Source organism: Leopardus geoffroyi, chromosome A2 (assembly GCF_018350155.1).
Source record: "Leopardus geoffroyi isolate Oge1 chromosome A2, O.geoffroyi_Oge1_pat1.0, whole genome shotgun sequence".
NCBI classification, from domain to species: domain Eukaryota; kingdom Metazoa; phylum Chordata; class Mammalia; order Carnivora; family Felidae; genus Leopardus; species Leopardus geoffroyi.
In genome coordinates, this window is record NC_059331.1 from 6,700,105 (window position 1) to 6,727,158 (window position 27,054).

The 27,054-nt window shown below is 49.4% G+C and overlaps 1 protein-coding gene across 2 annotated transcripts in view; it reads right to left on the minus strand.

The window, feature by feature from the left end:
- Positions 1-27,054, minus strand: part of LOC123607344 (mucin-16-like) — a 98,015-nt gene that overhangs the window by 24,198 nt on the left and 46,763 nt on the right. For both annotated transcript variants that reach the window (XM_045496495.1, XM_045496496.1), the window contains exons 15-38: positions 25,324-25,359; positions 25,014-25,079; positions 21,644-21,768; positions 21,482-21,549; positions 18,327-18,499; positions 17,674-17,709; positions 17,406-17,471; positions 12,663-12,784; positions 12,239-12,306; positions 10,198-10,370; positions 9,829-9,864; positions 9,536-9,598; positions 7,904-8,028; positions 7,623-7,690; positions 5,355-5,527; positions 5,189-5,224; positions 4,596-4,720; positions 4,095-4,162; positions 3,332-3,504; positions 3,180-3,215; positions 2,640-2,675; positions 961-1,085; positions 799-866; positions 170-342 (exon numbers count right to left, since the gene is read on the minus strand). In XM_045496495.1, coding sequence (XP_045352451.1) covers positions 170-342; positions 799-866; positions 961-1,085; positions 2,640-2,675; positions 3,180-3,215; positions 3,332-3,504; positions 4,095-4,162; positions 4,596-4,720; positions 5,189-5,224; positions 5,355-5,527; positions 7,623-7,690; positions 7,904-8,028; positions 9,536-9,598; positions 9,829-9,864; positions 10,198-10,370; positions 12,239-12,306; positions 12,663-12,784; positions 17,406-17,471; positions 17,674-17,709; positions 18,327-18,499; positions 21,482-21,549; positions 21,644-21,768; positions 25,014-25,079; positions 25,324-25,359 — 2,238 coding nt within the window. The remainder of the gene's footprint in view (positions 1-169; positions 343-798; positions 867-960; positions 1,086-2,639; positions 2,676-3,179; positions 3,216-3,331; positions 3,505-4,094; positions 4,163-4,595; positions 4,721-5,188; positions 5,225-5,354; positions 5,528-7,622; positions 7,691-7,903; positions 8,029-9,535; positions 9,599-9,828; positions 9,865-10,197; positions 10,371-12,238; positions 12,307-12,662; positions 12,785-17,405; positions 17,472-17,673; positions 17,710-18,326; positions 18,500-21,481; positions 21,550-21,643; positions 21,769-25,013; positions 25,080-25,323; positions 25,360-27,054) is intronic.

Below are 27,054 nucleotides of genomic sequence, written 5' to 3' on the forward strand. Positions count from 1 at the left end.
ATGCTTAGGGAGGAGGTGTCCAAATAGTAGGATTGGAGGTGGCTGGAGCCCATGGTACCATCATCCGAATGAACCCAGAGCAGAGGAGAAGGAGATGGGCCACAGCTTCCTTTAGAGAAACACAAACTCTGGCTGGGAAAGAGACCCTTGCGGGAGCACAGCCCCTCACCATTGACACAGAGGCTGTCCCTGTCCAGGGTGAAGGGCCCCAGCCGGGTGATGCCATGGGTCTCACGGCTCAGCTCCCAGTATAGCCGCTCTCTGTCCAGCCCGGGGCCCGCAGGGTCAGAGTGGACGGTGCAGACGATGTCCGCTCCAGTGGCTGCACCACCCTTCTCAAGCCTGGGGAAAGAAGGACATGGGGATGTTGAATACTGTTGGAGGGGTCCTTCTGGATGGGGACAGCAAGAAGGTAGAAGGCAGGAGGCGGAGAGGGTATAAAAGGGCTGGCTCTGAAGGCCAGAGGGGCTCTCCTAAGTGTCTCTTGTTGGAGATGACCCCCTCACAACTAAGAACAGAAAACACCTTAACTGGAATTGGCAGACAAGATCTAGTGGTTCTTCCAAGAGGAAAGCTGTCATCTAAAACAGATGATCGTCTGGATTTTGTAAGTATAAGCACGATGCCTCACTTCTAGGTCTTGAGCGTTCCTACTCCGGGGGCATGAAGAAGGCACGAAAGTGTTGTGATGGGTGCTGGAGGCCAGCTGTGCCAAAGGCATGCCCAGGAACTGAGCCCTGCTGGCCAGCGCGTGAGGATCCACTGGACCCAACACATCCCTCCACCCAGGGGTCTCACCTGAGTGAGGCAAGTCTGCAGCCAGCGTAGAGGGGGCCGACACTGGTCTTACTGAACAGGAGCTTGAGCTGGTGGGGAGAGAGAGGAGGGTGAGCAGAAGGGCTGAAGGGCTAGGTGGGCGGGCATTGGTGGCGCTGACGGTGGTCATCGAGCGGCTCTCACCTGGTGCTGGAGGATCCTCTTGGTGGAGTTGAACTTCAAGGAACTGGGGTGCCCCATGTCCTCAGTGTAGTGCAGGTTGGTGATGGTGAAGTTCAGGGTGAAGGACACCAGAGCGGGGCCAGTGGCTGCAGTGAGGGAGGAAGAGAAAAATGTCCAGCTTGGACCACGGTAAGGGCCAAGGTTGCCTGGAGCTCTAACGGTAGAGTACTGGCAGAGGACCTAAGTATAGCCATGGACTGCAGAAGCGGAAGGAGAGAACATTATGGAATTCTTCACTCATTTCGTTCAGTGAGCGTGTACCAGGTGTCTCATGTGTGTGAGGCTCTGTGCTGGGCTCTGCGGGTCCAAGGTGGGGCATAGGCTGCTAATATTGAGGCCAGGAGAGTGGCCAGACCATCATGCTGCAGGGGAGCCCGGAGGCTGTGCATTTCCAGAGGGGTATCCAACAAATGACTGAGGACAGCTTCCAGGAGGAAGCATCACTTCAGATGTGACCAAGAGCATGAGTAAGAGTCAGCTGAGAAAGAGGAAGAGCACTCAAGCGGAAGAATCAGCCTCTGGACACAAGCCCAGCAGGAGGACAGGGCAGTTGTACTCAAGGGACTTGAGTGCTTTCATTGTGGCCATGAGGAAGTATAGATGTGAGACTGGAGGGGTCCTGGGAGCCCAGAAAGGGGGGGGGGCAGTGACTATGCAGCTCAGGGGGTTGGACATGTAGTCATTCAAAGATCGTCAACAAGACAGCAATTATGTGGACAGAGGGAGGGACGCTGCAGCTGCTGTGCAGAGGACTGTAGGAGGTCAGAGAAGAGGCTACTGCATTAGTCCTGGCAAAAAAAAAAAAAAAAAAAAAAAATGCCCATGGCCTGAATCAAGGCTGAGTGACACAGATACAGAGAAAGGACTTGCAAGATATTACAAAGGGAGAAGAGATGATTTGGTGATGGATGGATGGATGGATGTGGGAGGTGAATGAGAGGGAGGGCCAAGGTTGACACCCATGTCCCTGCCTTCGGTAATAAGGAAAGGGAGCAAGTTTGGGAGGAGACTGTGACTTCAGAGTCAGAGACCAAGGGCCCCGGTGATGTCCAGGAGGTGGGTGGGTGGACCAAGCATCAGAAGCTGCTTCATGGAGTGGGCTAGACTCGAGATTTGGATTCTGAGCAGCTGGGCCCACAGAAGCTAGATGCTCCCTGAAACCCATGGGAATGGATGCGTTTCCTTGGGGAAGCTGAATAAGCAACGAGAGAAGAAGTGATCTTGAATGAAGGATTTCGTAGAAACGATTTTGGTACCAGTAGGACCTTCCTACTTGAGGGCTTGAGGGTTGGAGCTAGAGAAGGACGCGGAGGTGACAGCAGCGGAGGGAGAAAACCACAAGGGATGCTATCAGAGGTGTGCTCCATCGGTGTGGGAATGGTGGTAACAGTGGTGGCTCCTGTGATAAATTGTGTCCTTGTCTCTCTGCCCATTTAGCCTGGAGTCAGGGCATCGTCCTCAGTTGTGTTGGGGGGAGGGCCGGCTCCTGTCACCTCCAGCTCGGCCCACATTTCCACACATGTCCTCTGGACTTCCCATCCAGAAGGGGGGGAACAGGAGGGAAGGCCTGGCTGACTGAGCAGCCCCCATCTTTAGGGGAAGGGTGGTGGTCACAGGCACACGAGGTGGGAAATACTCACTGTTGGGGGTGGTGGCTGAAGCCGGTTGGGTGTGACCTGCAAAGACAAGGCAAGATGAGGAGGAGGGGAACGGAGAGGTCCTGCGTGAAGGGGCAACTTGGCTGTCAGGCAGCTGGACCATCCCAGCCATGATTCCTCACAAGGAAGACAATCGGGAAGACATCTCCGGAGAGACCAAAACCTTGCCCAAAGCACAGGAAATGTGAGCCCCAGGGGACGTCTGAACTCATGCAGCGCCTGCTGCTGCAGAACCCACAGCGAGCAGGAGACCCACAGCCCGCACAGCCCGCACCACGGATGGAGAGTCTGTCATCCCGGAAGCTGGGAGGAGACAGGTGCTCGGGGTGGGGACCTCATCATCCTGCAGATGCCAGGGACCGGGGGCCTGTGTCTGGGGCTCTAATGGGCATGGATCCCCATTCACCCGAGGCTGGGGTGGAGCAGGGGTGTGGAGGGCAGGCGGTGGGCTCCTGGCCTCTTCTGTTCTAAGGGCAGGGCCTCACGTGCTTGCAGGGACTTCTGAAGCCTCTGAATACTCACTGCTGGGGGTGGTGGCCTGCGTCTGGTGGGTGAAACCTGCACAGGTCGAGGGAGAAAGGGGGAGGAGGGGGAGGAGTGAGGGAAAGGGAGGAATGGATGGAGAGGAGGATGTGGGGCCTGGAGAAGTGCAGACACAGGTGGCAGCCCCTCACCGTTGATGTAGAGGCTGTTGGGATCCAGGGTGTAGGGACCCAGCCTGGTGACACCATGGGTCAGCTGGCTCAGCTCCTGGTACAACCTCTCTCTGTCCAGCCCAGGGCCCGTGGGGTCAGGGCGGTGGGTGCAGACGGCATCCACTCCAGTGGCTGCCCCATCCATCTCAGGCCTGGGGAGGGCGGGTAGAGGTAACAATTGATGCAGTCCCCAGGCAGGGCTCCTGGGACCCCTGGGGCGGGACAGGAAGGGGCCAGGGGAAGCGAGGAGGCTGGAACCCACCTCTGGCCAGCCTGGGACCATGCACACTGTCAATGGGTGGGAGGATTTTTATTAAATCGCAAGTCTGAAACCTGCAGCCTCACGGCATGGGGACGGGAGGGCTTCTACTTGAGACAGGCGGAGAGCTGGAATTGGGGATTAAAGCAAGTGGAAAAGGCATGCTTGTCTTGAGAGGAATCCTGGGGATAGAACTGAAAACCTCAAAGAAGTACCCTCTTTGGTCAAATGGAGGCAGGAGGAAATTCAGAAGGATGACCAGACTAGGGTCCCCATCCTACTCAGGGGCTCTGCAGAATCTGGGAACAGTTTGGGGGAGTGGGGGAGGGAGGCGGTTACAATCAGAAGAGGCCTTGATCCTGGAGCCAGTGCCTCCTGAATTCCACCTCTGCTGAGGGCAGAGAGGGCAGGAAGGAAGCAGAGGGAACTCCTAGGGTCTGAAAGCGCTTAAGGCAGCCCTGGCCAGGGATTGTAAGGTCTCACCTGAGCAAGGTCAGTCTGCAGCCTGAGTACAGGGGGCCCACACTGGTGTTCTGGAACAAGGGTCCGAGCTGTGGGTGAGGGCAAGGAAACTTAATAGATGACCTGTGGGGCACCTGGGTGGCTCAGTCAGTTGAGTGTCCTACTTCGGCTCAGGTCATGATCTCCCGGCTCTCGTGAGTTCCAGCCCCGCATGGGGCTCTGTGCTGACAGCTCAGAGCCTGGAGCCTTCTTCGAATTCTGTGTCTCCTTCTCTCTCTGCCCCTCCCCCACTTGTGCTCTGTCCCTCTGTCTCTCAAAAATAGATAAATGTAAAAAAAATATTAAAAAAACATAGATGATCTGTGATGCAGGGGCACGATGGGTATCGGTGGGTGGGGCAAGAGTGAGGTGGGAGGGGCTAGCTCCCGGAGGACGGGGCAGGAGTGGGCGGGGCTGGCACCAGAATGCAGGATGGAGACTAGGTGGGCGGGGCTGGCAGGGTGAGGTGGGCGGGGCTCTCACCTGGCGCTGCAGGGACCTCTCCGTGGTGTTAAATTTCAAGGATCCAGGAGGCTGCATGTCCTCAGCGTAGGGTAGGTTGGTGATAGTGAAGTTGAGGGTGAAAGGCACAAGGGGATGCCCCGTGGCTGCAGCAGGGGAGGGAGAGGAGAGGCCAGGCTGTCAGGCCCGGGATGGATACGCGGCAGGGCCTGGGAATAGCAGCCGTCTCACTGGGGACTGTAGCAAGGGCTGAGGGTCCTTGGGGACCTAATCTCAGAACCAGCGGTGTGGACACGAGACCATCACATGATGCAGGCGAAGCTGGGCGTGATTTGCAGGAGACAGTTTACCACCTGACATTCTTATTTACTGGAGCCCACGTTCAGGTACTTCCTTCCGTCCGCCCGACCACCGCCACGTGGTGGCCATTTCTCTGTGTCCAGCCAACAGCACAGAGGTGATGCACAGCTGAGTCTTACTGCAGTGACTTCCCAGCCTGTGTCCCTGATCTCTTCCCTCCCTGACAGCTGGAGGTGTGAGCCGGGGCCCGCAGCCTCCTTCCCTGATGTTGGGGGGGGGGTGGGGAGAGCTCCTGAAGACCCCTGAGTACTCACCACTGGGGGCGGTTACTGGTGTCTGGTGGGTGTAGCCTGCGGAGAGAGGGCGAGAGAGAGGGGAGGTGTTGAGGTGGAGCAGGACTAAAGAAGCCCTGGGTGTTGGGGGGGGGGGCGGGAAATGTGAGGTTGACAGCTCAGCCAAGGGCAGGTGGCTGCTACTCACCACTGACACAGAGACTGTCCTGCTCCAGGGTGTAGGGGCCCAGCCAGGTGATACCACGGGTCAGCCGGCTCAGCTCCCAGTACAGCTTCTCTCTATCCAGCCCGCGGCCCGCAGGGTCGGGGTGGTAGGAGCAGATTGTGTTCACCCTGGTGGCTGCTCCAGCCTTCTCGGGCCTGGGGAGGGCAGGACACAGCAGTGCAGAAGGTTAAGATCCATCTGCAGAGGGTCCCTGAGGGCTACCATTATGGGGGCACCATGGGGAAAGCCAGGAAGCGGTGCGGTTCCTGTCGACAGGCCCCGAGATGCTCGTCATCCACCTCTGAGGGAATTTGCTCCACATGCTGAAAATGGTTCCTTCCGGGGCCGCCTCCTGAGACCGGGCCCCTCTGTGTTTTATGATGCACCATCGTCACACTGCCGAGTCTCACTTAAAATGGGAATCTGCCTTTGTTGGGAATCTGCTGAAATCCTTCCGGCTCCCTACTGCCTGTGGATGAAGCCCCACTGTGCTGTCCCAACATGCACATCATGGCATTCACGGCCACCCCACGCCTCCCCCCTTGTGGGTGAGAATGTCTGCTCTGCATGCTGGCTACCTTAGGCTCTCAGCTGTGGCTCCCTCTCCCTGAACCACTCCTCCTGGCCCGGAGCCATGTCTCCTGGCCACCGAGTCCTCCTCTCCAGGTATGAGCTGCCACTTCAGTTCCTCCTGGACCCACTACACTTCCCACCTCTCGGCACTGCAACAGTCTCTCCCGGCCTCAGTTTCCCATCTATAAAATGGGTGTAATCATGGTACCCAGGTATGTCTCGTGAGGATTAAGTCTGTTGTTGTAAGTATAAGGCTTACAACGGTATCTGGTACATCCCGAAGTGCTAGGGGAGTATCTGCCACTATTGTTTTATTCACCATTAAGTTATGTGTTTTTATATCATTAATCACATAATTCACATATAATAATTACATACAATTAATTTGTGTGCATATGCTTGCATGTGTTTGCATATAATTAGTGTGGTACCCTCTTCTTGACGGCAGAGTCAATGCTTTGGCCTCCATGGAGATTTCAGAGCTCAGCATGGAGCTTGGACACAGTAGGTGCTCAAGCAATGCTTGTGAATGCAAAGAAAATTTGTAGAACGCCAGGGCAGTGGTGGGAGGGCACTTCTGCTGTGGGTGCATCAGTACCCTGGGCTAGACCCCAAGAAAGAGGGCCTCATTCCATCCTTCTCTATCTTAGCACTGCAGGGAGGCAATCCTTTCTCAAATTCTATTTTTGGAGCCATGGAGATATCCTGGGGAGATGCCCACCAAGGCTGAACCCTCCAGGGGACCTTGGAATGGAGAGGGCCCCCTCATGCTCAGAAGTCCCATCACCCGGTGAAAGGGGGCTGAGTTGCACACGTCTGCACTGGAAGGGAGCAGGGAATTGAAGGCTGGGATTATGGGGAAGGGAAGGGAACCCATGGTTCTTCCCAAAGAAAAGAAGCAAACCAAGCTTAGTGGGAACAGGTATGGACTCTGAGGAGGCTGGGCTTGAGTCCTGGCCCCACCACTTGACAGCCACTGGCTCTGAGAAGGCTCCTTAGCTTTTTTGTGCCTTCATGATTTCCCATCTATAAAATAGGGGTAATAGCAGTGACATTAAGAGAGCCCAGGGAGATGATGGACAGGAAGCATCTCGCCCAGTGACTCTAACCTGGGGGGCTCTGGATCAGGAGCCATTTGGCAATGCCTGGTGACAGATTTGGTCGTCACTACTTTGGGGTGGGGATACTACAGGCATCTATCGAGTAGTCAAGATGCTGCTAACTGGCCTACAGTGCAGAGGACAGCCAGCCATGACAAGGACTCTCTGGCCCAGAATGTCAGTAGTGACCATACACCAAGAACTCCAATGTCTGACTAAGTATTTGCTGTGTGTCAGCCTTCAGAAATATTTGCATGTAGTGTGGACATGGTGGACTGGGGATCATAGCCTTTGTGAAGGATCAGGGATGGGTCCCTTATGAAGGAATTCGGTTCCAGCAACTTTCCAGCTGCTATGATTTGTCATCTTGTTCCCATTAAATATTGCATGGGAGATTTGAGACTCAGGAGGATGGAAAGGTCTGGAGCAGGGCCTGGGGGCCAGCAGCCCAAGGGACACTGGCTACCCCAGGTTGGGAGCTGGAAAGGGCTGAGGCCAAAGTGAGGGGTGAGCCCTGGAGGACCATAGTAAGAATCTCCACTGTGCCTCACTGGGCCATCTTCTCTGGGGGTCCCACCTGAGCGAGGTCAGTCTGCAGCCAGAGTAGAGGGGGCCGACACTGGTGTTCTTGAATAAGGGTCTGAGCTGTTGAAGGAGAGGGAGGTGAGCGGAAGGTCTGAGCTTGACGAGGGCAGGGTTGGGGCAAGCTGGGTGGGGACGGCAGCCGTTGGGGGACAGGGAGAGGTGGGTGGGGCACGGGGGAGGTAGGCGGGACATGGGAGAGGTAGGTGGGGCTGGGGTCAGTGGGTAGGCGGGCATCAGCAAGTGGTATAGGAATGAGGTGGGCGGGGCTCTCACCAGGCTCTGCAAGACCTTCTCTATTTCGTTGAACTTGGCTGAACCCATAAGCTGCATGCTCTCTGTGTAGCGCAGGTTGGTGATGGTGAAGTTGAGGGTGAATGGAACCAGGTCAGGGCTGGAGACTGCAGTGAGGTTGGGAGAAAAGTCATGCCCTGAGCCACTGTCTAAGCTGGATTTAGGGATGGTGGGATAGAGTCTGGATCCACATCCCTGGTGCCCGGTATATTCACATCTAGTTCAAGAGCTCAGAATATCTCCTCCCCAAATGGGAGACTTTATTTTGTTATTCTACTAATAGTAATGATGTTAATAATCACAACAAAGATAACAGCAATCATGAGAGCTGATGTTTGGTAAGAGCTTCCTCTGTGCTCAGAACTTTCCATCCAGTATCTCATGTAGTCCTCAAACAAACCCTGGAAGTGAATCCTTTTACTTAGTCCCAGTTGACAGAGGATGAAAACAAGTTTCAGAGAAGTTAAGTCACTTCCCCAAAGCCACAAAGCTATTTTAGGACAGAAGCCCAAATTCTAGAGCTTGAATGACTTAAACAGGAGTCCTGCCCATCTGCTGGCTGTGTGACCTCAGAAAAACACTCAGCCCCGCAAGAACCAGTCTATGCCTCTCTCAAACAGAGAAAGAGCAGTGTCCATCCGCTGGGGTTGAAGATCATACACGTAAAGCAGAGTCTGCATGATGTGACAAACAAGCTGTGAATGGTGCTGTCACTGCTTTGTAGACATTGTTGCTGTTGCTACTTACATCTGCTTTCTCTGCTTTCGTCTCTGCCCTTTGGGAATTAGTCCTGGATTTGCCCATGACTATTTCCATTCTACTCTAACAGGAGGTAAAACTTTGAGAGTTGTTGCAGAATGTACCACTGCATCTAATCTCACTAACCGACCCCCCATGGGTCCCCTAAGGCCAACACGGTCACTGGTTGGTCCCTGGCAGGTCACCTGAGGTAGATTGTAAAAGTGACCACAGATTCTACACCCTGGCAGTGTGGTGTGGCAGCCCCTTCTGCCAAGAGCCTATTTCTTGACTTTCGGCCGTGACTTGCTTTGGCCAATGGGATGGCCTCTCTTGCTTCTAGGAAGTCTGTGATCACCATATGAGGAAGCCACAGCTAGTCTATGGGATGATGAGAGGCCACATGAAGGGAACTGAGGCACCCCAGCCATCCGTCAGTTATCTTCCAGAAGCAGAGTCACCTAGCTTACGGGCAGGTGACTACAGATACATAAGGGAGCCTGGTTCAGACCCAAGGAACTGTCCAACTGACCTATATACTAGAGAGCAGAGCAGTATGTGATTGTTTTAATCCAGTAAATTTGAGGGTCATTTGTTATGCAGTAAAACCTAGCTGATACAACACCTTCACAGAAAGCAGAGTGGATTAAAAGGCGTCACTGCTTTAGCCTGGGATTGAAAACCCAGAGTTACAGAGCTCTCCAAACCTAGGGATGGAGTTGGACTGGTCTGTTACAAAGGCATGGTCCCCAAAAATCATCCTCCCCACACTTTCCCCTTGTTGTGACCTGCCTGCACATACCTTTTGCCCTTCTCATTGCTAAGCACAGAGGCACGTGGGTGGGAAGGAAGGAGACATGGAGAAAAGGCTCTTACCTGTAGAGCTGGAGAAGGAGATTGGAGCTACTGAGGTTCCTGAGGGTGTAGAAATCACAGGAACTGAGAAGCAAACAGCATAAATAAGAAAGATGCAGCCTTATAACCTTGGAGATGCCGAAGACAGGGGCCCTTGATACCCAGCCCGAGTCACAGAAGGTAGAGGTAGGGGTATGGGGGTGACCAGGCCCCTCAAGGCTTCCTTCCTCCATGAGGCCCTGGGCTAGGGTAGAGGGAGCAGCTGTTCCCACAAGGTGTGGGGGCATAGAGCCATGTAGGGTTTAAGCACTTACCACTGGGGATGGGGGTCAGTGGTGATCTGGTGTAACCTGCAGAGAGTGGATAAGAGAGAGGTGGGATGTTTGAAAAGTTTAAGCAAAGGATGAAGGGGCTGGGCCACTGCTGGAAGGACAGATTCCATCAGGAGGTCTTGTCCCTTCCAGACGGTGGGTAGTGCCTCCTATAACCTTTCTCTGACTCTCCACCTCCCTGTGTGTGATGTAGCCCTTGGTGGGGAAGGAGGATCTCACAAGGAAAAGAAGAATGAGGACAAAAGCGTCTAGAGGCAGACAGGGATGTATCCTCTGTCCAGAGCTCAGGGCACCAACAGAATAATCCATCTGGGGTACAGGAGGAGACCCCTGTCACCACCAGATGCTCACCGTTGACATAGAGACGGTCCCTGTCCAGGATGTAGGAACCGAGCTGGGTGACACCATGGGTCTGGCGGCTCAGTTCCCAGTAGAGGCGCTCCCTGTCCAGCTGGAGACCCGAAGGGCCAGGTCGGTAGGTGCAGACAGCGTCAACTCCAGTGGCTGTTCCACCCCTTTCAGGCCTGGGGAGAGAAGGACCTGGGCATGGGTATGGGACAGAGCGGCATCCCGGGCAGGACATCATTCTGTCAGCCCGCTTGTATGTGAATGCTTGCTTCCCTGTTTTTTGTTGTCCAGACAGGAGCTGCTCATAAGAGAAGGGGCATCTTTACACAACAAAGGACCAGAGTGGGTGTTTTAGAGTCAGACGACCATCGGTTCAAACCTTGGCTCCGTCACTTGTTGAATAATCCACATAAGTGGGTCTAACTCGGTTCTCCCATCTTTGCAGTGTGGATAATGCTCTAACCCTTTTGTTAGAATGTCATGGTGTTGGGGGGGTACCTGGGAGGCTCAGTTGGTTAAGCACTCAACTTCCGCTCAGGTCATGATCTCATGGTTCGTGAGTTCAAGTCCCGCATCGGGCTCTGTGCTCACAGCTTGGAGCCTGGAGCCTGCTTCAAATTCTGGGTCTCCCTCTCTCTCTGCCCCTCCCCCACTTGGGCGCTCTCTCTCTCTCTCTCTCTCTCTCTCTCTCTCTCTCAAAAATAAATAAAAACATTTAAAAATATCATTTCAGAATGTCATGGGGTTTGGAAATGATACTAATATCTAGCTTTGGTGCCAGATACTCCTTAATTAACTGTTTAATTGTTTAACAAATATTCACAGAACCAAGCATTTACAGTCCCTAGCGCTGGATAGCAGCTCTGAGCACTGTATTCTGCTCTGAGCAGTTGATCCAACCCAACTTTTGGACCTGAGCATCTGAGCATGAGATGCTGCCTAGCAAAGACCCCCTACCCACCGTCCACCTGCTTCTTGTATTCCCAGCTCCCCGGCAAAGGAAGCAGGAAAAATTAACCCTGAAGGGCAGCTAGCACTGCCAGATTACTGGGGAGGGACAGAGTGTCCCTTGCACCTCAACAGGATGGAAGCGACCTGGAGCCAAGCTGCTTCTAGCTCTGGTCTCCTAGAAACTTGATAAAGGTGCAATGTCACTCGTGTTTCCCGGTGATGCTGCTTATGGTGAAAATGACCCCTTGTTGACGGCCTGCATCTTTTCTGGGAGGGCCGAAAATGGACAACAATACCTGACAGGAAGCTATCGCTTTGGGCTTCCTTAGGCATGGTAAACCTCTTAACGTGTCAGGACTGTTACAAGAGATACTGGTTACCTTTTGAGACATGGAACATGGAAGCCAGAGTGGCCCCATCTCCTATCCACTGAAGTTACGTTTCTTTGCACATTAACCATCACCTGGATTCCAAAAGAATAGTCCTTGGACTTCCAAGAAGGTTCTTACAAAAAAGAAAGGTCCGATGCTTGCCGTGCTGGCATGCCATTTCTTGTCCGAGTGTGACCTGTTTGGATCTTGCAAGTTTGATGATTGGATTGGATTTAAGATGACCTAGAGAGAGCTGGCACCAGAGCTGGGAACTGTGTGAGACACGCAAGGTGCCTGGATGCAACATTTAAGGGAGTGCTTGCTCTCAGAGGCTGTGCAGACACAGGGGGAGCACCTGAGGGGGAGCACCTCCTTAAATTTTGTGCCCTCGGCACCTACTTCCTTCCCCAGGCCAGGCCCTGGCCAGCCCAACCAGCCCATCCCTTACTATGCCTCCTAAGGCAAGACATCTTTGTCTTGGTCTCAGGGGCGCCTGGGTGGCTCAGTCCGACTTCGGCTCAGGTCATGATCTCACAGTTCATGGGTTCGAGCCCCATATGGGACTCTGTGCTGACAGCTCGGAGCCTGGAGCCTGCTTCGGATGCTGTGTCTCCCTCTCTCTGCCCCTAACCCACTCGCATTCTGTCCCTGTCCCTCTCAAAAATAAATAAACATTAAAACAATGGTTTTAAAAATTAAAAAAAAAAAAGAAGAGGTCTCACCTTAGTGTGGTCACTCTGCAGCCAATGTAGAGTGGACCAATGCTGCTGTTGGCAAACAAGGGCTTGAGCTGGGAAGGAGGAAGAGGGTGAATGAAAAATAGACGTAAAAGCAACCGTCATTTTAAAACACCATATTCAAAAATAAAACAGCAGCTCCCCAGTCATCTCGATACAACACTTAACTCTCAGAAGAACCCTTTGGGATCAATGCTTTTATGATCTTAGTTTTACAGAGGAGGAAATGGTACCAGAAGGCAAGATCACTACTCCGAAGGCACATCACTTCTCCATGGCAGATCCAAGTTTTGAACCTAGAAACTGTCTTCCCCTCCAGCCGTCCGTATCCTCCAGAAGTATAGGAAGGAGACTCAAAGAGGGTGGGGAGGACGTTGGAAGAGAGGGATGGGTTTCAGGGGGTTCTCACCAGGCGTTGTAGAGCTGACTCTGTGGAGTTAAACTTTGCCGAGCTTGGCTGCATGTCCTTCGTGTAGTGCAGGTTGATGATGGTAAAGTTCAGGGTGAAGGGCACTGGGGCAGGACCAGCAGCTGCAGTGGGGAAGGAGGAGAAGAGGCTATGCACTGAGTCGGGTCTGGACCAGCTGTAAGGCAATGGGCCACTGGGACACACGACCCTAGCCTGCTCAGAGGACTCTATCATCTTGGAGATGCCAGGGAGAGACTACCCTCACCTGGGATGTTTTTGGGTATCGTTCTCTGTTCATCTGAGGCTGGGGATGAGGTGGGGGTATGGAGCGGAGGCAGTGGTATGTGCTATTTCATGTGGTCCCGGCTTTGGCCACCTACGGAAACTGAAGATGGTGGTGTCTGGGCGTTTCCTAATGAGCCAGAGCTGGTGCCTGCCTGTCAGCAACTAGGGTATTTGTTCTTTCCCCGTTTATTCACCATGGTCACTTATTTGCTGCTCTGTAGACCTTTTTTTAAGAATATAATTTATTGTCAAATTGGCTTCCATACAACACCCAGTGCTCATCCCAACAAGTGCCCTCCTCGATGCCCATCACCCACCTTCCCCTCTCCCCCACCCCTCCTCAACCCTCAGTTTGTTCTCTGTATTTAAGAGTCTCTTATGGTTTGCCTCCCTCCCTCTCCGTTTGTAACTACTTTTTTTTCCCTCTTCCCTTCCCCCATTAGCTCCTAGGGTATTTAATTCTTCACAGCAGGCTGGGAACCCATGAGCGCAAAAGCCTGCTAGGACCAAACTCAGATTTTTCATATCCAATTGTTTTAAACATAGCCCAAACAGGCAGATTTAAGCCACTTTGAGCCTGCCTGCTTCACGCACCCCCATGAAACTGCACCCAACAACTTAGAGCTGTAAAAAGACCAACCCTGTGGCTACAAAGGGCCTAGCCACTAGCTGCCCATCAGAGCTATCTAACCCAGAGACTCCCCACCAGGCTGGTGAGTGACGTGAGGTACACTGAGAACGCCTTCTCTGACCACTCTCCTCCCCTGGGAGTTCCCTTGCCCTGCTCCCCTTTTGAGGAGGGATCCTCATGCCCTAACCTCTTAAAGAGGTTCCTCCCCGGCAGGCAAACCCGTGCTGCCCACCCACGTTTGTGTGCGCTACTGCCATCTACTGGTCGTATCTTTTTCTTTGCTCAACGCCCAAATCCCTCAAAACCCCTAGGCTAGGTTGGACGAACATGAGACCAGGTGATGAACCAAGAACTAAGGACCCTAAGACTGTCTTGGCTCCAGCCAGCTTCTTTCTCCTACCAGGGCACCTTTGAAGACCCTCCCAGGCAGGTTCAGCCTTCAATGCCACGTTTGAAAATTTGCCTGAGGAACAATTTGTCAGCTAACAATTTTGTCCCCAATTAACTCATTTAATAAGACTTATTTTATGAATAAGTCCTCTCAAGTATATCCTCATTCAAAAGTATTTTTAAAGCAAGCAGGAAAAACCAGCTTCTTTCGGTTGTCTTTAAAAATAATTTTTTTAAAAATGAATTACTGGGACCTTATTAAGATAAAAAGCTTCTGCACAGCAAAGGAAACAACCAACAAAACGAAAAGGCAACCAACGGAATGGGAAAAGATATTTGCAAATGACATATCGGACAAAGGGCTAGTATCCAAAATCTGTAAAGAGCTCACCAAACTCCACACCCGAAAAACAAATAACCCAGTGAAGAAATGGGCAGAAAACATGAATAGACACTTCTCTAAAGAAGACATGTGGATGGCCAACAGGCACATGAAAAGATGCTCAACGTCGCTCCTTATCAGGGAAATACAAATCAAAACCACACTCAGATATCACCTCACGCCAGTCAGTGTGGCCAAAGTGAACAAATCAGGAGACTATAGATGCTGGAGAGGATGTGGAGAAACGGGAACCCTCTTGCACTGTTGGTGGGAATGCAAATTGGTGCAGCCACTCTGGAAAACAGTGTGGACGTTCCTCAGAAAATTAAAAATAGACCTACCCTATGACCCAGCAATAGCACTGCTAGGAATTTACCCAAGGGATACAGGAGTACTGATGCATAGGGGCACTTGTACCCCAATGTGTATAGCAGCACTCTCAACAATAGCCAAATTATGGAAAGAGCCTAAATGTCCATCAACTGATGAATGGATAAAGAAATTGTGGTTTACATACACAATGGAGTACTACAGGGTAATGAGAAAGAACGAAATATGGCCCTTTGTAGCAACGTGGATGGAACTGGAGAGTGTGATGCTAAGTGAAATAAGCCATACAGAGAAAGACAGATACCATATGTTTTCACTCTTATGTGGATCCTGAGAAACTTAACAGAAACCCATGGGGGAGGGGAAGGAAAAAAAAAAGAGGTTAGAGTGGGAGAGAGCCAAAGCATAAGAGACCCTTAAAAACTGAGAACAAACTGAGGGTTGATGGGGGGTGGGAGGGAGGGGAGGGTGGGTGATGGGTATTGAGGAGGGCACCTTTTGGGATGAGCACTGGGTGTTGTATGGAAACCAATTTGACAATAAATTTCATATATTGAAAAAAAATAAAAAAAATAAAATTGATTTCAGTGAAAAAAAATAAAAAATAAAAACAATTTTTTTAATGTTTATTTATTTTTCAGAGAGAGAGAGAGAGAGACAGAATGAGCAGGTGAGGGGCAGAGAGAGAGGGAGACACAGAATCTGAAGCAGGCTTGAGGCTATGAACTGTCAGCACAGAGCCTGATGCGGGCCTTGAACCCACCAACCGTGAGATCATGACCTGAGCTGAAGTTGGGCACTTAACTGACTGAGGCACCCAGGCACCCCTGTTCTGTTGTCATTAAAACTCAATGTCATTGAGGGGCACCTGGGTGCCTCATTCAGCTCAGGTCATGATCTCATAGTTTGTGGGTTCGAGCCTGTGTTGGGCTCTGTGGTGACGGCTGAAAGCCTGGAGCCTGCTTTGGATTCTGTGTCTCCCTCTCTCTCTCTGCCCCTTCCCCGCTCATGCTCTGTCTCTTTCTCTCTCAAAAATAAACAAAATTTTAAAAGATTAAAAAAAAGCCAATCCCCAATGATTGCATGCTGTATGATGCTATTAATACATTCCCAAAATAATAACATTAAAGAGATGAGAAACAGATTAGTGGTTGCCAGAGTGACGCTGGGTGGGTATGCCTCTAAAACACCTTTGCAGTGATAGAACTGTTCTGAGCCTTGATTGTAGCAGTGCTTATGAAAATCTGCCTATGTAATAGAATGGCATAAAACCACACACACACACACACACACACACACACACACACACAGAAATCCATGTAAAACTAGTAAAATCTGAGGTCTATGGATTTTCATAATTAATTTCTTGGTTTTGATATTATACTGTAGTTACAGAAGGTGTAACCACTGAGGAGAAATTGAGTGAAGCATACAGGGAACTCTGTACTATATTTTGCAATTTTCCGTGAATATGGAACTGGAGAGTGTTATGCTAAGTGAAATAAGTCAGTCAGAGAAAGACAGATACCATATGTTTTCACTCATATGTGGATCTTGAGAAACTTAACAGAAGACCATGGGGGAGGGGAAGGGGGAAAAAACATAGTTACAGAGAGGGAGGGAGGCAAACTGTAAGAGACACTTAGATACTGAGAACAAACTGAGGGTTGATGGGGGGTGGGGGGAGGGGGGAAAGTGGGTGATGGGCATTGAGGAGGGCACCTGTTGGGATGAGTACTGGGTGTCGTATGGAAACCAATTTGTTGATAAATTATGTTAAAATAAATAAATAATTAAAAATAAATAAATAAATGAAAATTTTTTCCTATAAAAAAATGAAAAATAAAACTAAAAAGCAGAAGTACAGAGTGTGGCATGTTTACGTGCTGAATAACATGGTTATCTTAAATTTTTTTCATGTTTATTTATTTATTTTGAGACAGAGAAAGAGTGAGCGTGAGCAGGGGAGGGGCAGAGAGAGAGGGAGAGAGAATATCCCAAGCAGGCTCTGCACTGTCGGCACAGAGCCCAACGTGGGGCTTGAACTCATGAATTGTGAAATCATGACCTGAGCTGAAACCAAGAGTTGTACACTCAACTAACTAAGTCACCCAGGTGGCCCAAGAGCTCTGTGCTGACACCGTAGAGACTGCTTGGGATTCTCTCTCTCTGCCCCTCCCCGGCTCATGCTTATTCACACACTCTCTCTCTCAAAATAAATAAACTTAAAAAAAAAAAAAAGAGTTGGATGCTTCACTGACAGTCACCCAGGGGCCCCATGGTTATCTTTTACAATTATTATCAATTGTAACTGCACATTCAATTCCAGTCTTAGTACGCTGTCAACTTGGTGAGGGGAGGGACCACACCTGACTCAGCATCTTCTCCCCTCTGCCTGGCACAGGTCACGTGCCCAGTGATGTCCATCGTATTAAATTCCCTGGTAGTCCCTGTGCTGTGTGCTTCCATACATTTTCATTCAACCTTCACAATGACCTTATGAGGCATGATTATTCTTACTTGGCTGATGAGGGCGCTGAGGCACTGAGAGGGCTGGTCAATTGTCTAAGGCCAATGCAGCTGGACAGATGAGGACACGTTCTCTGCTCTTGAGGAGGTCAGAGCAGAGCAGGGGAGCCCATGGTAGCTCCCCGTTTTTTTCTTGATAACTTCCAGATATAGATTTGAGACTCCTCACAAGGAGCTGGAGAGAGAAGTCACCTACCTGTGGAGCTGGAGAAGTGGGCTGGCACCATCGAGGTCCCTGGGAAGTGCACAGGGGTCACAGGAGCTAAGGATGAATAGTCTGGAGTAAGAAGGGGACTCAGAGTAGGGCGTCTTTCCTGTCCAGCTAGAGCCACTGAATGTAGGGGGAACTGGGTAAGACCGTCAGGTCTCCTAGCCACTTCTCTTCCCCAGGCCCTGGGGCAGGGGATCAGTGGCTGTCCACCAGGGGTCCACAGCATGTAGTCATCAGGGCTGTGGGTACTCACCACTGGGTGTGGGGGCTGAGGTCCAGTGGGTGTAACCTGAAATGAGAAAAGGAGACAGAACTGGGATGCAAGCAGGAAAGAGAGGTCCATGGTATAGCCCAAAGCCCACCAGTCCCTACCCCCAACTAAGACTTCAAGTCTATGCAGTTCAACAATTGTGATTCAGGGGTAACTTTACCTTGTTTCTAAAAGGCTGAGAAATCAAAGACTCAGTCCCCTGTCTTCATGAACTTGCAATTTATTTGGGAAGACAAATACACCAACATTTCTAGAAATGGGGTTGTCAACTGTGCTTTTCAGGCTCCAGAGGGGATTTTGAGAAAGACATTGACAGGGACAGAGATGGCCAGATCTTTGAATAGCCATTGACTTTAGCCAGAGAGATATCCTCTTTTATCAGTCTGGATAAAGACTTTGTGGCCCAGACAAGTATATAAATCACAGCCCTGAAATGCAGGGCTGCAAAGAGAAAAAAAGGATTTGCAAACTGGAGGGTCTATGGGGGTCCTTGACTCATTAAGGGATATCACGCAGGTGGAGAATAACACACAGGGTGGGTTCTATGATGAACTGGAGAGTTCACATCCCTTGCGGGCGGGCGGTGGGGGGCAGATTCTTAGCTTCAACTTGTGGTTACAAAAAAGGTTGCTCACCATTGACATAGAGGCTGTTCTTGTCCAGGGTGAAGGAGCCCAGCTGGGTGACACCATGGGTCTGATGGCTCAGCTCCCAGTACAGCTTCTCTCTGTCTAGCTTAGGGCCCATGGGGTCAGGATGGTGAGTACAGACAGCATCAACTCCAGTGGCTGTTCCCTTTTTCTCAGGCCTGGGCAGGGAAAGACACAGGAAAGGGGAGGTGGGGACTCCAGGTAGGAGCCCGGGAAAGCCCTACTGAAGGAGGGGACAGAGAAAGCAGAAGGGCTGGTGGACAACCTGGAACAGCCTTGGTGCTGGAGGAGGGTTGGAAATGATTAGGACAACCAAAGTCCTTGAGCACAGAGGATATGCAGCATCTCCAAATACTGATGCCTTGTGCTGAGCTTTAAAACGGAGCTAGAGTATATTATTCTAAGTGAAACAAGTCAGTCAGAGAAAAACAAATATCATATGATTTCACTCATATGTGGAAGTTAAGTAACAAAATAGATGAACATAGGGGAAAGAGAGCAAAAATAAGATAAAAACAGGGAGGGAGGCAAACCATAAGAGACTTTTTAAAAAATGTTTTTATTTATTTTTGAGACACAGAGAGACAGAGCATGAGCAGGGGAGGGGCAGAGAGAGAGGGAGACAGAATCTGAAGCAGGCTCCAGGCTCTGAGCTATCAGCACAGAGCCTCACATGGGGCTTGAACTCACGGACTGTGAGATCACGACCTGAGCTGAAGTCAGCCGCTTAACCGACTGAGCCACCCAGGCGCCTCCAGAGACTCTTAAATACAGAGAACAAACTGAGGGCTGCTGGAGGGAGGTGGGTGGGGGATAGGCTAAATGGGTGATGGGCATTAAGGAGGGCGCTTGTTGGGATGAGCACTGGGTGTTGTATGTAAGTGATGAATCACTGGGTTTTATTCTTGAAACGGATGCTAACATCAGATGCATGATGGAGAGGACTTAGACAAGGTAAGAAAAGGCAACGTCAAATTGCTTAAACCCCAGCTCTGCTGCTCAGTTGCTGGCTGACTCTGAGTAAGTCTCTCAACCTGTCTGTAGCTCATTGTTTTTTTCATCCATCAAATGAGGTAATAGGACAGACCCTACAGCACTTAGCACTAGTAAATGCTCAGTAGAAGACAGCCATTTTTATTAGGCATTAATTGGGCCAAAGTTCTTGGTGTGAATGGACCTTGCAGTGAGAGAGACTGAGCCTTTTCAAAGAAACAGTGAGGTCAGCAGGCAGCCTTGGGTGGAGAGGGGCATGAGGCTGTGTGGTATCTGAGAGCCAGAGAAATCTTAAGGCCAGTGGAAAGGGGAAGACATAGCATTGTGGCTGGAGGACAGTGGTGTCTTTGGAGCTGAGGGCATTCCATCCTCAGACAAAAGATCAGTGATTGGGAGATCTCACACAAAGAGTAAGGTGAGCCAAGTGCACATGTGGGGGCTCCCACATGCTAGAGTTAATCTCAGTACCTAGGTCTAGGCAAGGTCACGAATAATTTACTGTGTGTTCTTTATATGTTAGTTCCTTTGCTAACTAAGCACCTTTCATTTTAAACCTCACTATGCTCACACAAATGACCACAAATTCTTTCTTTCAGTCAGAAGTGGAGTCTGTTTCGGGGTGCCTGGGTGGCTCAGTCAGTTAAGTGTCTGACTTCAGCTCAGGTCATGATCTTGCAGTTTGATCTCATGGAGTTGAAGCCCCGCGTTGGGCTCTGTGCTGACAGCTCAGACCCTGGAGCCTGCTGCTTCAGATTCTGTGTCTCCCTCTCTCTCTGCCCCTTCCCTGATCACACTCTATCTCTGTCTCTGTCAAAAATAAATAAACATTAAGAAAAAAAAAAGAAGCAAAGAGATTCCATCTCTTGAATCTGGGCTTGGCCATAGAACTGGAACTGGCCAATGCACGTTCACAAATGAGATACAAGCAATGGCTTGGAAGGCACGTGTGCAATAGGGCTTGCCATTTCTTGCTGCTCTTGGAACTCTGAGCGTGTGAATGAGCCCAAGCTAGCCTTCTGGAGGATGAGACAATGTGGAGGAGAACCAAGGTATCCCAAACAGCAGCTGACTGCAGATACAGGAATGAGCCTCATCTGACATCAGCTGAGCCAACCCAGGCAGGAGAATCTTCCAGCAGAATCATGGGCTAACTTTGTTGTACAAGAAAGCGAATTGAGATACTTCAGCTGACAGGTGAGAAGGTAGAGGCACAGAGATGTTAAGTAACTTGTTCAGGTCACACAGCCTTGAAGTAGGAGAGGTAGGCCTGTCAGACTCTAAATAAAACTGCATAGGGGCACCTGGGTGGCTAAGTTGGTTAAGCGTCCCGACTCTTGGTTTCAGCTCAGGTCATGATCTCATGGTTTCAGGAGTTTGAGCCTCGTGTTGGGCTCTGTGATCACAGTGTGGAGCCCACTTGGGATTTCCTCTCTCTCTCTGTCTCCCCCACCCCACCTTTTCTTCTCATGCTGTCTCTGTCTCTGCCTCTCTCAAAATAAATAAATAAACTTAAAAAAAAAACCCACTATATAACCACTGTACTTTACTACTCAGTGATCCCAAGTCCACCTCTGAGAGGTCAGAAAGCAGGATTTGGTCACTGCTGGCTAGGTGTTACAGGCAGGCCAATCATTATCAAAAATGTGACATAAGCAGGAGAGAGAATTATGCATCCCCTAGAGCAAGGTTTCTCAACCTTGGCACTGTGCACATTTCGAGTCAGATCGTTCGTGGCCCTGAGAGACCATCCTTTGCATTGTAGGATATTTAGCAGCATCCCTGGCCTCACTCACTAGATGTCAGTAGCAACTCCCACCCTTGAGTTTTGACAACAAAAAATGTCTCCAGACATTGCCAAATATCCCCTGGGAGGGAAATCATTCTTGGTTGAAAACTATGGCTCCATTGTGATAAAGCCAGCACGACTGACCAGTTGTTTTCTTGATGAGTTCCAGAAGAAAGATCTTTCGGAAAAGTTCAACCTTGTCACCTGGGAAGGGAAGTCCAAGAGGATTCTGCATTTTCTGGTTAGGAATGCAATGTGAGACAGACTGGCAGTTGGTGGTCATCTGTTCTGGGATGATGGTCCAGCTCGTGGTCCCTCTGCCCCCTGCACATGGCCTGCATGTGAACTCTGGAGTTCTCACCTGAGCAAGGTCAATCTGCAGCCATAATAGAGGGGCCCAATGCTGCTGTTCTGGAACAAGGGTTTGAGCTGGGGATGAAAGACATGGAAGTAAGAGGATGGGCTGAGGGGCTGGGAAGGACAAAAGTAGGCACTGGAGGGCATGCATTGGAGGGGCTCTCACCAGACGATTCAAGATCCTCTCTACAGAGTTGAATAGCTCAGATCCTGGGGGCCCCATGCCCTCTGTGTAGCGCAGGTTGGTGATGGTGAAGTTGAGGGTGAAGGGCACCAGAGACAGGCTCACACCTGCAGCCAGAAAGGGCGAGAGGGGCTCCATTATGATTCTCTGGTGGGGATGGCTGTAGGTGACAGATCCAAGGGTGGCCACCGTATCTGTGTCACCCTTGCATCCAGCCACACTTGGCCTCCAGCCTGGACGGATTATTTTAGCTGAAAAAAGAACCTCAACTCTTCAGCCCAGTGTGTCTAAAGAAAAACAGTTGGTGGACATTTGGGTAGGAGGAAAAGAAGCAAAATCGCTCTGTTGCCCCCTGGAGTGGAGGTCTCCCATTGTCTTCTGACCTCACCATGAGAGAACTCGCAACCACTGAGTGGGCCTGTCTATTCCCCCTGAGAGTGACTCCTGTCTCAGTTTCACTAAACTGTCTTTGAAGAGTGGATTTTACATGGACTGACCACATCTCCTAGTTTTCCCTGAACAGTCATGTGGCTTGCATGTAAATATTAATTAGAACCCTCCCTCTCTTTGTCAAAAGTGTCCCATAAGACAAACACAAACACAAACACAAACACAAAAACACTGTATGGTCATTCTGGGGTTAGGGTGTGAAGAATCGAATGCCAGAGGTCTGAACGGGGTGACAGTACCATTTACAGATTTCATCTGAGGAGCACCAACTGGGGGCCAGCCTTTGTACTGGGCATTTCATTTCTGGCATCTCAGCTTACCCTGACCACAATCCTCAGAGTCAAGTATTACCAGTTCCATTTTACAGTCTGGGAAACTGAGGTTCAGAGAAAGTAAATTTTGCCCAAGTCCCACAAATGAACAGCACAGCTACAATACCTTTTTTTTTTTTAATTAAAAAATTTTTTTAATGTTTATTATTTTTGAGAGAGACAGAGACAGAGAGCAAACAGGGAAGGGGCAGAGAGAAGGAGACACAATATCCGAAGCAGGCTCCAGGCTCTGAGCTGTCAGCACAGAGCCCGATGCGGGGCTCAAACCCACAAACTCTGAGATCATGACCTGAGCTGTAGTCAGCTGCCCAACCGACTGAGCCACCCAGGCGCCCCTACAATACCTTTTTAACTCAAAAGTAGGTATCTTTCTGTTTGTACAGCCATGATTATAGCAGCATTATTCACAATAGGTGAATATTATTCACAGAATATTAGAATTCTATGCTGACAGCTCAGAGCCTGCAGCCTGCTTCAGATTCTGTGTCTCCTTCTCTCTCTGCTCCTCCCCCACTCACACTCTGTCTCTCTCTCTCTCAAAAATAAATAAAAATGTTTAAAAAACTGGAAAAAAAAAGAATGAAATCTTGCCATTTGCAACAACACGGATGGAGCTATCATACTTAGCAGAGTATATCATGCTAAGCAAAATAAGTCAGCCAGAGAAAGACAAATACCATATGATTTCACTCATATGTACCATTTAAGAAACAACACAAATGAGGGGCGCCTGGGTGGCGCAGTCGGTTAAGCGTCCGACTTCAGCCAGGTCACGATCTCGCGGTCCGGGAGTTCGAGCCCCGCGTCGGGCTCTGGGCTGATGGCTCAGAGCCTGGAGCCTGTTTCTGATTCTGTGTCTCCCTGTGTCTCTGCCCCTCCCCCGTTCATGCTCTGTCTCTCTCTGTCCCCCCAAAAAATAAATAAACGTTGAAAAAAAAATGTTTAAAAAAAAAAGAAACAACACAAATGAGCGAAAGGGAAAGAGAGAGAGAGAGAGAGAGACAGAGAGAGACCAGGCAGGAACAGACTCTTAACTATAGAGAACAGACTGATGGCTGGCAGAGGGGAGGTGGGCGGGGAGATGGGTTAAATGGGTGATGGGGATTAAGGAGGGCACTTGCTGAGATGAGCTCTGGGTGTTGCACATAGTGTCGAATCACTAAATTATACACCTGAAAGTACTCCTACACTGTATGTTAACTGGAATCCAAATAAATAACAAAAAGAAAAGAAAAACTACAGTAGATGATGCTACAGTAATCAAGACAGTGAGGTACGGCATGAGGACGGACAGGTAGATCAATGGGATATCACTGAAAGTCTAGAAGCAAAGCCTCACATTTATGGTGAATTGATTTTCAACCAGGGCGCCTGTATAATTGAATGGAGAAAGGAAATTTTTTAAATAAATGGTACTGGCATAACTGGGGGAAAAAAGCAATCAGAGCTAAAACTTGCCCCAATTTCTTGAAAACATACATTTTCAGATTCAGGAAGCTTCAAAAATCCCCAATAGTATAAGCTCAAAGAAAAACCATGTTCCGATACATCATTATCAAACTTCTGAATACCAAAGATGAAGAAGAAATCTTGAATGCATCTACAGAAAAAATGATGTCATCAGTCATGGAATGACTTGGTCTGTAGCACATGCCAAGCTTGTAGGAGCTAAGCCTGTTACAGAAATGGTTGAGTTGATCAGGGTGAACAGTAGGGACTGGAGAATGCGCATTCTGTCTAAAGCTTGAGGAAAGTTTTCAGTGTCTCGACTCATAAAACCCAGAATTCCAGAAGACAGAATTCAAATTATAGCTCACCGGCTTGTATCCCATAACTCTAGATGCACACGACAGGATTAAAGGTCGGGGATGCCCTGTCTTGGTCATGACATAAGTGTGAAAACTACCTATAGACTCAAATTTTAAAATAAATCTTAGGGTTGGAGTAGGACAAGTTTCCTGATATAAATCAAGCCCTTGTTTCAGGTTCCTGGAGACTCAAGAGCCCTTAGACCCACATCTGGGTCAGATGAGAAGACAGAGCAAGAATCGAGTCCAGGACTAAGATCCTGAATGATTTTCTGGATGTTCAAATAAAATCCACAAATGTGGACATACGCAAGATTGCTACATTCATTCATTCAACCAGTCAATCAGTATAAAGTGAGTGCTGACTAGGTGCTCAGCTCCAAGGTGACAAATACATAAATACTGAATAAAGCAAATAGCAGTAAATTCCATCAGAAAATACCCATGGTTGTGGATAGTGAAAACCTGTGGTCCAGGTGTGTATTCAGATGTGCTGCTTCCTATAAGAGGGTCTAGGAAGGTCTTTCAAAGAAGGTGAGATTGAGCTGGGATCTGAAAAGCAATGAGGTGCCAGGTGTAGTGGATCTCCAGGAAGAGCTGATATAAAGTCCAGAGGTTAGGACACTAGAGAACGGTGTCTGATGTGGCCAAAGTTTGGAGAGTGAGGGAGGGAGTGAGTAGGACATTCTGAGGGTGGGTGGTCTACAGGAACCAGACTGTGTGGAGTTGAAGTTTTATGGGTCCCAGAGAGTAGGCTCCTACCTGTAGAGCTGAGGATGGGGGGCTGAGATGTGGAAGATTCTGGAGAGAATGTAGAAGTCACTGGAGCTGAGAAAAAAAAGAACAGGGGAAAAATTATAAAGTCCCATCCTGAATGAATGGGGGACTAAAGATATTCATTAGAATTTGGTCTTCTGTCTTGACTCAGAGCAAGACCCTGGGTGGGTTAGGGGCTCTTCTGAGTCTGTAGCTAGACACTTAGGGAAGGAGAATTGGCAGCTTCTCTCCAGAAGAATGTGTTTTGGGGAATAAGGGTCCAGTGGGCATTGAGATTTCGGTCTTGAATACTCACTGCTGGTGGTAGGGTTCCAGTACCGGTGGTTATAACCTGCAGAAAAGAGTAAAGGACTGTTACAATGGGTAAGAGCTAAGGAAGGGGTAGACAGTAGACCCAGAGATGAAATTCATTAGCAAACTTGCTGTGATTTATAAATGAACAATAATGGCTCCTACATTTCATTCAGTGCCCTCATGTGGCTTATCCCTTGAAAATAGTGATGAACATTGTTCCCATTATTATTGCCAAAATAAAAATACAATAATAATAACTGCCCCTGTTTATTGGGAATGTACTATGCACCAGAAATAATACTAAACAGTACATTACAAGGTAATGTAATTACAAACAAGAGTGTTCCAAGGCTTATCCACAACTTTATCCTTGCTCTCTCAGCTTCTTTCCCTTCACAAAATTTTATGATAGTACGACTTTATCTTTCTAGCTTAGTTTCGGGGGGGGGGGTTGGTGGTGTTTAAGTGACAAAATTGTGGCCATTAGAGAGAGCGGTCTATGGAAGCAAGCAAGATGGAGGAGAGGGAATGTACATGTGGTTTGGAATATTAGAGAAACTTTGGGAATGGGCTAGGATAATGAACGTGAGAAGAAACTTGGAGGTCAGATGGATGGCATAAAAATTGGAGTCTGAAAGGAATTGGGGAGAAGAGAATTTTTCATCAGTGTTTCTCTGGGTCATGATCATCTCCTTGGATGTTCTGTGAGGGGTGGGAGTCATTTTGGACCCAGAGGAGCCCCATGATTTACTTGGGTTATTCCTGTGAACTATCTCATTTGACCATCAGGAAAATCCTGCATGGTATATATGTTTATTCCATTCTGTAAATGGGACATTAAAACCCAGATGGGGGGCGCCTGGGTGGCGCAGTCGGTTAAGCGTCCGACTTCAGCCAGGTCACGATCTCGCGGTCCGTGAGTTCGAGCCCCGCGTCGGGCTCTGGGCTGATGGCTCAGAGCCTGGAGCCTGTTTCCGATTCTGTGTCTCCCTCTCTCTCTGCCCCTCCCCCGTTCATGCTCTGTCTCTCTCTGTCCCCCCAAAAAATAAATAAACGTTGAAAAAAAAAATTAAAAAAAAAAAAAAAAAAAAAAGCCCAGACGGGTTGCATGGCTTGCCCAGCATCACATAAAACAGAGATCTGTCCCTTGCCAATCACTGTCAACCACTGTTTTAAGAATATCCAAGTTGGGGCGCCTGGGTGGCACAGTCGGTTAAGCGTCCGACTTCAGCCAGGTCACGATCTCGCGGTCCGTGAGTTCGAGCCCCGCGTCGGGCTCTGGGCTGATGGCTCGGAGCCTGGAGCCTGCTTCCGATTCTGTGTCTCCCTCTCTCTCTGACCCTCCCCGTTCATGCTCTGTCTCTCTCTGTCTCAAAAATAAATAAAAACATAAAAAAAAAAAAAAAAAGAATATCCAAGTTGATATAGAGGGGACATAACTAACCAAGCATTAGGTTAGATTGTTAGTCTAGAGATCAGTTATGCCCCTTCCTATCCTGAGATTTGAGGCTTTCTCTATCTGGATGGTCTGTGGTGTTGTCTTGTAGTTAGGAACTTGGAGTTTAGATTCAATCTCCAGTTTGTTTTGAGTCTTGACCCTGTCAGGCATGATGGCTGGATTATCTCGGGGAAATGACTTCCTGTCTGAAAGCATGATGGCTCTCTCCATAAAAATGAGTGTAACAACTCACAGGGTTTTGAGTAAGATCAATGTGACATAATACCTATAAAA